We start from the raw sequence: 11,224 nt of genomic DNA on the forward strand, positions 1-11,224 counted from the left end.
TCTCTAATAAATACCCTAGAAAATAGAAATATTTATTAAAATATAAAAGTAAAATTTCTTTATAAAAGATTAATAATTTTTTAATATTTATTTTTTGTATTCCTAACATGTCTTCAAATCTAAAATAATGTTAAATAATTGTTTGTTTACATACTTTTATTTTTCTATACAACTCAAACTTAATGACATTGTACAAATTGATATTATCCTCGTGATATATTAAAGGAAAAATATAGGAAGTCAATGAAATATTTGTACAATGAGATGAGTGATTTTATGATATGGAATGTTTATTATCCTTAGTACCCGAATAATTATTCTAAATATTATTAATCAATTGTACACATTGTACAAATATTCTATTGGCTCCCTAACAGAACTATATATTAAAATTCAATTCATTATATTCTATTTATTTATTGTTTATTAAAATTCTGACTCTATTTTTCTGTTGTATGTGCATAACAAATTTTGTGTATGACGTCAAAGACAAAAGGAAGTAGTCAAATTAAAATGGGAAATCCAAACTATACGCCGGCTCAGCTTCACGTTATGCGAAGTTGCACAAGTTTTTTATTCTTCATTTTCATTTCTAACAAATTTTTCTATTGAAAAAAAAAAAAAAAACATCAAACTTGCAATCCAATGACTCATGGTTTGTTGATACTTATAAGTTGTTGAAAATAAGAACCTTATATAAAGTCTTTTTAAAAAATCACTTAGAAATTCAAGCCTCCCTTGTTGACCATGCAGTCTACTACCATAAGTTTACTCTTTTTTAGTTTTTTTCTCTTTCTCTTTTGGGTTTTCAATAAGCTCCTCTTTTTTAAGCCCGCCAGGAACGAAACAAAGAAGTAACTATTATAATCCATGGCAGACATGGAAACAAAGAAAGGGATAATTAGCCTTTTTAGCACTACCACTACTAGTGTATCATTTTTATACACAAAGTTTCTTTACAAACCAACTACAAAATCATGCTCCTTATCCTCTCACAACTTTGGTTTATTGACAGTCACCAGTCACAAGATACCTACACAAATGGCCTGGACTGGCATACTTCACTTTCAAGTATTATTATCATTTTTCCCCCTCTATGGAAACTTGATCTCGAGTGGAAAGAAAAAGAGAAACTATGATTTTGAAGGAACTTCTGAAGCAATAGGAAGATCACTTGTGGGTGTGCATACAAGAGCCCTTTGCTGTAAATGCCTTAAACTCTGTTCCATGCTAACTTGCACCATCTCAGCCAGCATCTTCTTTGCTTTACCAGATTGATCATCCCCATCAATCTGTGAAATGATGTTGCACACTATGTTCTCAAGAGTGTCTGGCTGAATTTCAGATCTCGGGTAAGGAGACTCTCTTAGCAGCTGCAAAAGGGTGCGTGCCTTCGGCTGAGACTTTGGTGTCCCCTGAACAGTTAGCTCCAGAAGTCCCGGGATCACGCCTTCTCTAAGGATTGGTTCCCTGTATTTACACCTGTCGCTTTCGCACATTGTCAATAGCGCTCCAACGGCGTGCTCCCTGCTCTGGAGTGTCCCGCTCTCAAGAACCTCCACAACTGCCAGCACGCCGCCTTCTTCCAATGTCAGGGCGATTCTTCCCTCGTCGTACTCCATCAAGGATTCTATCAAGGAACAGCATTTTTCAGCTGTTTTTGATGATTTCTTGCAGGTTTTGAGAATGTTGACTATGAAAGGGATTGGATTTGTTTGGAGGATGATGCTGAGGTTATTGGGGTACGTTGATAAGTTAGAGAGAGCCATAACTGCATCAGCTTTGGCTTGTGGGGTTCCATCTCTCAGGATGTCCACGAGAAGAGGAATGGCTCCGCTAGCGCTGATGATCGGTTTGTTTGTTGAAGAGGCAGAGAGTGTGAGCAAAGATGCAGTTGCAGACTCCTGCAGATTTAGATCTTCTGACTTGAGGAAACTGATTATGGGTTCTAATGCACCAGCCTCCACAATATTGATTTTGTTCCTGCAAGATAACAAGTAAAGAGTCAAGCAATGAATATCAGTAAATTATTATGACTGCAGGTATTCAAATTTAATCTGAAAGTAACATCTCATACAATGGCAACGTACAAATTAAAAAAATAAAGGTAACAAGATACATAAACAGAGAGTCCACATGCATAAACAGAGAAGTTATAATATTTAATGTATGTTTACTGTAACTTCATTTAGACATAAAGCAACATTAAATGTACCTAAACAAAATTTCCTGGTCTCTTTTAATAATTGGAGTTCGGTTTAGGGTCAATGGCTTTCTTTTAATCATAAAGGTTGAAGGTACCCCAGTTAGGCCTCATGTGCAAGAAGCCAAGAAACTAGAAAGAAAATGGTCATGAATTAAATCAGGAGCCAAAACAAGAAATTTTAGGCGGTGCATTTAGTTTAATTTCCATAGGTTTTAAACAGGGTCAAAAGAAATTTGGAATGAAAACCACTTCATACTAACTTTGGTATAAGGAAAACGAAAATACATGAAGGTTGAAGAAATCCGACCCATAAATTTTTTAGCCACACTTGTAGCAATGAAAGTGATTTTCCACCCCCTAATAGAGAAAATCAAAACCTTCCAGAACACTCAATATTTTCTCTCCCCTCATATCATATATTCTTCTGTTTTTTTACAACCCCAATTTCCACCTACTCAAGCAAGCATATCATTAATGAGAAGAGCAGGAAAAAAGCCAAGCAGTGGTTGAACTTGAACCGCGTGCAATGCAGAGATTCGAACCATCTCCAGAAAGATTAGACATACAAGAGTTAAATAATAAAGATTTTATAGCTAAAGTGGTTTCCTTTTAATTCATTTAGTGCTATTTTCTATGTTTCACAAACATGACATTAGTAAAGACTCACGGGATTGTATATATTAACTAGCGGTGCATTGGTTAGGTATTTTGGAACGGAATGGAAAGTACCAGTACCTAAAGCAAAATAAAGGAAATGAACTATTCCATTTGCTAGAAGGTGAAAACTAACCCGAAAAAAGATTGCTTCAAGAAGAAGACATCTGCCAAAAAAGAAATGAAAAGAAGCTAAAGGGAAAAAGGAAAATGCACCATGTGAGCCAAAGAAAAACCACTTAACTATCTTCCAATCGGATAAGCCTAATTGGAGTAATATATAAAGCATCCAATTCTTTCTTGTGGTATTGGTACGTAGGCATTCAAGCCATCAGTTGATAAAGCAACTTGTATCAAGACACTAGTACTCATCACAAGGGGAAATTATTTTTTATATATTCAGCAAATTCCTATTTTTTTTACTATTTCATGTCTCTAATTTTAATTTTTCCCATATATTCTCAACAAATATGACCATCTTGCATTCTAAGCCATGAAGAGCTGTTCTAACTTCTAACAAATATCTTATCGGATTCTGAATAACAAGATGATCCAGCCGTCCCTAGAGAATAAAAAATACAAATAATAAAGATCACCAAATACTTATATTTTCAGAGCATCCAATCAGATGAAAATAAAATATATGGGAGTATGGGACCAAAAAAACTGAGGGACCGCCGAATAAAAATCAGAATCTTGCGGTACTACACCAAATATACTAACATCCTGAAAACCCAAATTGCCATTATTTTATTTCTCAATTTTCAATAATATATAGGAATCCCCAACTTGATGACTTTCAAGGCATCATCATCGCACAGGTTCTCTGTTCTCATGAAAAGATCGCACGAATTCCTAAGCAATCGAACGCCAAAAAGCAGAGAAAGCGCATCAAGCATCAAACCACAACACCAATAAAATCACAACGATAATAGCAAATTAACCACCTAACTCCCCCCAAAAAAAATAAAATTAAATAAAAATTAAAAATAATCCACTCATGAAGTCATTCAATAATTAATTAATCACACCGCGAAAGAAACATTTCTTTTGTCCTCTTGAATTTCATATTTCCTTTTTTGCTGAGGAAAAAAAAGGAGGGGGTGAAAAATATCTGTACGTGAAAACAGTAATTTTTTTTGGGACTGGAAGTGAAGTTAGGTACGTACTTTTCATCCTTGACGGCGAGGTTGAGCAAGGCGAAGAGAGCGGGTTCGCGTGACTCGGGCGAGTCGACTCGGAGCATGGAAACGAGCGGACCGACAGCTTCGGAGAGCTGTCGGCGGCAGCGGGGGGAGGTCTTGGTGAGCCTCCGGATGTCGCGGGCTGCCTGGACCTGGAGTTCAGGGTCGCCGGAGTAGAGGAGCTGGAGGGCTCGGCGGACTGCGAGGGGCGTGCGGGGCTCGTCGGCGTCGAAGATGCCGTCGGCGCTCTGGCCCTCTGGCCCTCTGAGGAGGATGAATAGGAAGGCGAGGAAGGGAAAGAAGAAGGAGAATGAGGACTCTCCATGGATGAATAGAGAGAGAGAGAGAGAGAGAGAGAGAGAGAGAGAGAGAGAGAAAGAAAAATCTGGGTGTGTATGTGAGGGTGTGAGATTTATTTAAGAGGTTGAGAAAAAGAATAGGAGAGAGAGAGAGAGAAAGAGTAATTAAAGGTGAGGTGGAGGTTATGGGTGAGGCGTTAAGCAACAGTTATGAAACAACAGTTATAGACACAGAGATGGTGATGGAGAGAGAGAAAGAGGTGGTATTGTTTGTTGGCTACATGCTTGGGCCTTGTGAGAATGGGAGGTAGTAGTAGTTCGGTAAAACTTTTCTTAGATCATGCTTTAATATCTTTTACCCCATTTTATTTATTTATTTATTTCTTCATTATTAAATTGTGAAAAATGTTTTAATACTAATAAAATTTATTATTTTTAACTAATATTTTAATTATTAATTCAGTTTTTTTATTTAATAATTAAATAATAAATTTTAATAATCCTATAGTATTTTTCTTAAATTATTATTACTACTGCTACTTTGTTTGTTTTTCTGGATGTGTGATTTGAGTTGGTCTCCTTTCAGTCAACACTCAAGAGTAAGTTCATTCTTTGAATTTTAATGCTATCAAACCTAAATCAATCAATCTTTAAAGACTACCTACTTATTTATTTTGATTTTATTATTTGACCAATACTTTGTAATTATTTAAAGAAAGGTTTAGCTAATTTTTATTTTAAATACATATTTTAAGATTATTACTTAAAAAGTTTGTATAGAAAAAATACAAAGTTTAAATCTTTAATATATATTTTTAGGGTATAAGTTAATTTTAAAACTTAATATATATTTTTAGGATATAAGTTAATTAAATTTTTATAGAATTTAGTTATGTTGTATTTTTAAAATATTGTTTCATAATACAACAACAACAACAACAAAGCCTTGTACCACTAGGTGGGGTCAGCTACATGAATCAAACGTCGTCATTGAACTCTATCATGTATCATGTCTAAAGAGAAATCGTTTACATGTAGATCTCGCTTGACCACCTCATGGATGATCTTCTAAAGTCTTCTTCTACCTTACACCCCTTGTCCATCTTCCATCTCATCCACCCTCCTGATCGAGTGTTTTGTCGGTCTTCTTCTCACATGTCCAAACCACTTGAGACGCGATTCTAACATCTTTTCCACAATGGGTGCTACTCCAACTCTTTCCCTTATATCTTCATTTCTTATTTTATCCAATCGCGTATGACCACTCATCCATCTCAACATCTTCATCTCTGTCACACTCAACTTATGTTCGTGCTCTCCTTTGGCCACCCACACTTCGTACCATAAAGCATTACCGGTTTTATAGCAGTGCGATAGAATTTACCTTTAAATTTTAAAGGCATTTTTTTGTCGCATATAAAACCAGATGCACTTCGCCATTTTGACCAACCTGCTTAGATCCTATGATTTACATCATGTTCAATCTCTCCATTATCCTATATGATGCACCTAAGATACTTAAAATTTTTTAACTTTTCGTAAGATGTTTTCTCCAATCTTCACCTCTATATTAGGGTTTTCCCTTCTCAAACCGAACTTACATTCCATATATTCCGTCTTACTACGGCTTATGCGCAGACCATACACTTCTAAGGCTTCTCTTCATAAGTCCAACTTCTTATTTAAGTCTTCCATGGACTCTCCCATAAGGACGATATCATCGACAAAAAGCATGTATCATGGCACATGCTCTTGAATGTGTTCTGTGAGTTCTTCCAAGACTAATGTGAAAAGATATGGAGTTAAGGATGATCCCTGGTGTAATCCTATACCAATAAAAAATTTCTCTGTCACACCACCTTGAGTCTTCACACTAGTTGTGGCCCCATCATATATATGTCTTTAATTGCATGAATATATGCGATCCTTACTCTCCTCTTTTCTAAAACCTTCTATAAGACCTCCCTTGACACCCTATCGTACGCTTTTTCCAAATCAATAAACCAAGGTTCTGAAAACCAATTCGAACCGGTCAAACCGTGAGCCGAGGGGAAAAACGGTTCGGACAATAGGCAAAATCGCATATTTTAAAAACCGTGATCAAACCGGCAAACCGGTCGGTTGAACCGAACCGTGACCCGACCGTTTTTGGAGAACACAACTAAACGTTGCCGTTTTTCACTGATTCACTCACTAAACCAGCAATCCCTAATCTAATCTTACTCCATCGCGTAACTAATCGATCTCCATTCTCCTCTCCGTCTCTTACACACACTCAGTCCAGGGAGGAGGGCTGCCTCTCAAGTCTCAATCTCATCGAGCTCACCTCCGTTCAGCCACCGCCTCGTGCTTGCTCACTTCCCCTCCATCGCGCAGCAGCCATCGCAACCTTCGAAGCCACCGTCTGCTCCACTAGTCTTGCATGCTCTGTTTCCCGCAGTGCTCTCGTTGTCTCTGTCTCCCTTGGTCACTCGGTGTCTCTGGCTCTGTCTCTCGGTGCCTTTGTCCCCCTCCGAACCACTGGCTATTGCATGTTCTGTAGGTAATTTTTTTAATTAACTATGAATTTATGATTGAACTCTAATATAGTGAAGTTTTGTGAACTCTAAATTTATGATTGGCTGATATAGTGAAGCTATGTGAATTCTGATTCAAGTAATTCAACTGTGAACTGAAATGGTGATATAGTGATATAGTTTTTTTGTGAACTGTGAAGTATGAACTGATATAGTGGTATAGTAATCGAATAAATGATTGAATATTATTTTTGTTATTTTGATTTTTAGTTTTAATTGATGTTATTAACTTGGTAATTTGATAAATTATTGTTTTAGTGTTGTTCTTGACCTTTTGATTATTATATTGTGTTTTGCTATTGTTGATTTAATAAATTGTTCATTGAGTGGAAGATGAAAACCTGCCATGATAAACCTACTCTTGCCATGTTAAACCTGTCATGTTAAACCTACTCAATTTATTTCATTCTTGGCATTCATAACAAGGCTTTTCATTCATTGCAAGAGTGGTGGTACATCTTGATGAAACTATAATGATGTAAGCATGGATAAATCACAAGCTTGATATCTAACATACTTTATTCCACAAACAGAAAATTCACATGATAGAAAAAAAAAAGAAGAAAGAAAACGCATGCAACTTTGCATGGCCTCTGATCTCCTCTGGTTGTTCTGTTAGGCATATCACAAACAAGTCTCGCAAGCCACAAGGGTTTAGATAAGTGTGGGATTAATGTAGCAAAACGGTAGCAAGTTATGGCGAATTTTGATGATTGATGATAAACTTGGATGTTAGCATTTTATGTTTGGTTGGTTATTTTTGTTATTTGATTTTTGAGTTTGTATTTGAATGAGATTATAACATTCTGGTTTATGTAGTATTTTTAATTTGGATGATATTTTAAAATTTATATTAGACTATAATTATGTTTTAGTGTGTTTATTTATATTATATTATTATTTTATTATAAAACAATTTTTTCGGTTCAACCACGATCAAACCGGTTAAATCTATGAACTAATGAACCAATAGTTAGAATGGTTCAATAACCAGTTCGATTTTCATAACCTTGCAATAAACACCATATCGTTTAATAATATAATAATAAAAAGTTAAAATTTAATAAATATTTTAAAATAAATTTTAATAAATTATTTTTATAGTGTTTTTAAAATCTCTTCTTAAGACATAATATTAACAATATCTTTATTTAAATTATTAAACCTTACATTTTTTGGAATGCAGATACATCATACATTTTGACCGTTACTATTTTAGTATATTATCTTAAATTTGAATATTATATGGATGAAAAAATTGGATTACTAATTCAGTTTAAAAAAATTAAATAAGTTTCAACATAACTGATAAACCAGAAATTTTAAATACTGACAAATCAAATAAATTTATAGAGAAATACTATAGGTTATCAAAATTTATTGTCTTTTGTTATTATTTAGTCATTAACTTAATTCTTTTAATTTAATTTTTTTAGTCTAATAATACAATAACAGATTTTATTCCATATTTTAGACATTAATAATTAATTAATAATTAAAAATAATAAATTATGATAATTTTCTAACATTTCTCATTTATATATATACTGAAAAAATTGTATTAAAAAAATATTAAATTTATTCTCAAATATATTTAAATTATTACAGGATATTCTCATAAGTATATCACGCTTATACAACTTAGTTATACAAATTAAATTTTTTTTTTAACAAAGATAAGAGATTCGAACCCGCAACCTCTTAATTGAGTTTGGGGAGACTATGACATTTAAGTTATAACTTATTGGCTAATTATACAAATTAATTAATCTAATATAATAGTCTATTTGTATAGAAATTTTATATTCTATACCAATGTCGCAAAACTATTTAAATACAATTTCTAGAATTTCTTTTTTATATCTATCTATCTATCTATCTATCTATCTATCTATCTATCTATCTAAAATTGAGTTTTCCACTAACTAATAGAAATGAGGTGTCGATTCCTCATGAAACTATTTTTCCGCCAAAATGGATGCTTTATTTTCTCTTCTAAATTTATTTTATAAAAATATCTTTATTATAATTATACTATAATTAGTATTTAAGTAATAATGCATAATTATACTAATTTAGTAAAATATCTTTATTATAGTTATATAAAATCAATATTTAATATATTATTAAACTATTTATCAATTATCAATCGAAAATATTTTTAATAATAATAATAATAATAATAATAATAATAATAATAATAATAATAATAATAATAATAATAATAATATGATAATTATATGATAATAACATCGATTATTAATAACCAATTTATATTTTTCTAAATAAATTTATTTTAAAAAAACATCTTTATTATAATTATATTACAATATTACAATTAATATTTAATGAATAATGAATAATGCATAATTATACTAATTTAAGAAAATATTTTTATTATCTATCTATTCTATATATTCTATCTATTCTATTATATAAAAATTAGATTTTTGTACTTAATAATAGAAATGATGTGGCATGATCTTGAGGTGTTTCCTAATTTATTTCATTTAATTCGTTAAAGTAAATCAATTATAATTAATTAATTATATCAATTAATTAATTTGATTAGACATTCAAATATCATCATTTATTATAATTTATATGAATTAATTAATTATAATTAATTATATCAATTAATTAATTTTGTTATTTATGTTAATTATTTGATCTGATTGGAATAAATATCAAATTATTTAATAAATAATAAATATGATAATAAAATATATGACTTAATTTAATTAGTTTATTTTTCTTAATACTATCTATTTATACAAGATCAAATATTTTTTACTCATTCGCTCTCTTTTCTTTCTCTCTCTCTTCCCCCTCCCTCCCTCTCTCCCTCCTTCTCTCTCGTGTTTAGGGTACAATTTTTGTAATTTATTTTTTTTGTTTTTTATCTTTATTTATACATTTCATTTTTTTTATATTTTTTAAAATTTTTGTTTATTTTAATTGCTTATTATTAGACATATACTTTTTTTCTTTTAGCTTCTGATTAACAAAAAAAATGTGTCATATTTATGTTGTTTTTAAATAATCTTACTATAATTTTGTTTTATAATATTCTATTTTATCATATGTACTTCAATTCACATATATATATATATATATATATTGACTTTTTTTTATTCACAATTAATATATACATTGTTCGTTTATGTGGTTTATATATTAATGTTATTATTGATTTTTTTTATTATTTTTTTGTGTCTCTTTGTTGCTCTTTATTTTAGTTATATTAATTGATTTTTTTGTATTGATACTCTTTTTATTTGAAATATCGTGACAATTTAGAGTGTATGTTATGACCCATGTGATATTCGTTAATTTGGTGTATCTTTTTAGATGGTTTATGTTATAATGTGTTTAAAGAGTTGACTTAAAATTATAATATGATATCTAAAGAAAAAAATTATCAGAAGGTAGAACAAAAAAGAAGAAGAAGAAAATGATGACAATGATAAAGATGAAGATGAGAAGGAATTTTGAGTTATACATAATTTATCATAGAATAGCACTAAAATTTTTTAATTATATGACACAAAAAATTCTCAATCTTAACACTGAAATTTCTTAATCATGACACGAGTTTTTCTTGTTAAGATAATAAAAACAAAAATCATGAGAATGTAGAAGAAGAAGAAAAAGAAGGAAAAGACAATGACGATGATGACTATGATGATGATGATGAAGAGTAAGACGAGGAGTTTTAAGTTATGTAAAAATTATCAAAAAAATAGTTAGCATTGAAATTTCTTAATCATAACATAAAAATTTTTTAACCGTGTCATTTGATGTACTTTTTTTATCATTGAACTAGTTGGGTAGTCTTGAATTCATATATAAGATGTTTAGTTATTTCTGTGTTATTTATAATAAATTAATGTATTTTTTGCTCTAAAATACATTTAAATGTATTTTGTTGGTTAAGTGAGTTAAGATTTTGAACTTATAATTCTTTAAATATTTCTTTGTGTCATTTATAAAAAATTTCTATGGCATTTCTAATTAGATGATGTTTTTGTTATTACCTAATTGATTGTTGTGTGGTATCAAATTTAAGAAGAAGAGAAAAAGGAGTTTTTAGTTATGTGAAATTTATCAGAAAATTACACCAAAATTTTTTAATCGTAACGCAAGAATTTTTTATTTTTGATATCGAAATTTCTTAAATATGACAAAAAAATTAATCGGGTGATATTTAACTAAAAAATAGAAAAAAGAAGATGTGATAACGGGATGATAATAATAAAGGAGGAAGAAGAAAAAAAAAAGAAAAAGAAGAAGAGGATAATTAAA

General features: G+C 30.9%; 1 protein-coding gene across 1 annotated transcript; it reads right to left on the reverse strand.

Moving 5' to 3' along the window:
• Positions 1-843: 843 nt before the first annotated feature.
• LOC112733684 (uncharacterized) lies at positions 844-4,666 on the reverse strand. Its single transcript, XM_029291730.2, has 2 exons — positions 4,030-4,666; positions 844-1,983 (listed from the first exon to the last, which is right to left on the reverse strand). Exons 1-2 carry the CDS (start codon positions 4,104-4,106, stop codon positions 1,134-1,136), a joined length of 927 nt encoding a protein of 308 aa, XP_029147563.1. The 5' UTR covers positions 4,107-4,666; the 3' UTR covers positions 844-1,133.
• Positions 4,667-11,224: the final 6,558 nt, after the last annotated feature.

Source organism: Arachis hypogaea, chromosome 13 (genome assembly GCF_003086295.3).
Source record: "Arachis hypogaea cultivar Tifrunner chromosome 13, arahy.Tifrunner.gnm2.J5K5, whole genome shotgun sequence".
Classification (NCBI taxonomy): Eukaryota; Viridiplantae; Streptophyta; class Magnoliopsida; order Fabales; family Fabaceae; genus Arachis; species Arachis hypogaea.

Bases quoted from the DNA above. Each gene is read 5' to 3' on its own strand.
- LOC112733684 (XM_029291730.2), bottom strand. From the start codon at position 4,106: ATGCTCCGAGTCGACTCGCCCGAGTCACGCGAACCCGCTCTCTTCGCC. The intron at 1,984-4,029 runs GTACGTACCTAA...GTTATCTTGCAG, and splicing joins CTCGCCGTCAAGGATGAAAA to GAACAAAATCAATATTGTGG.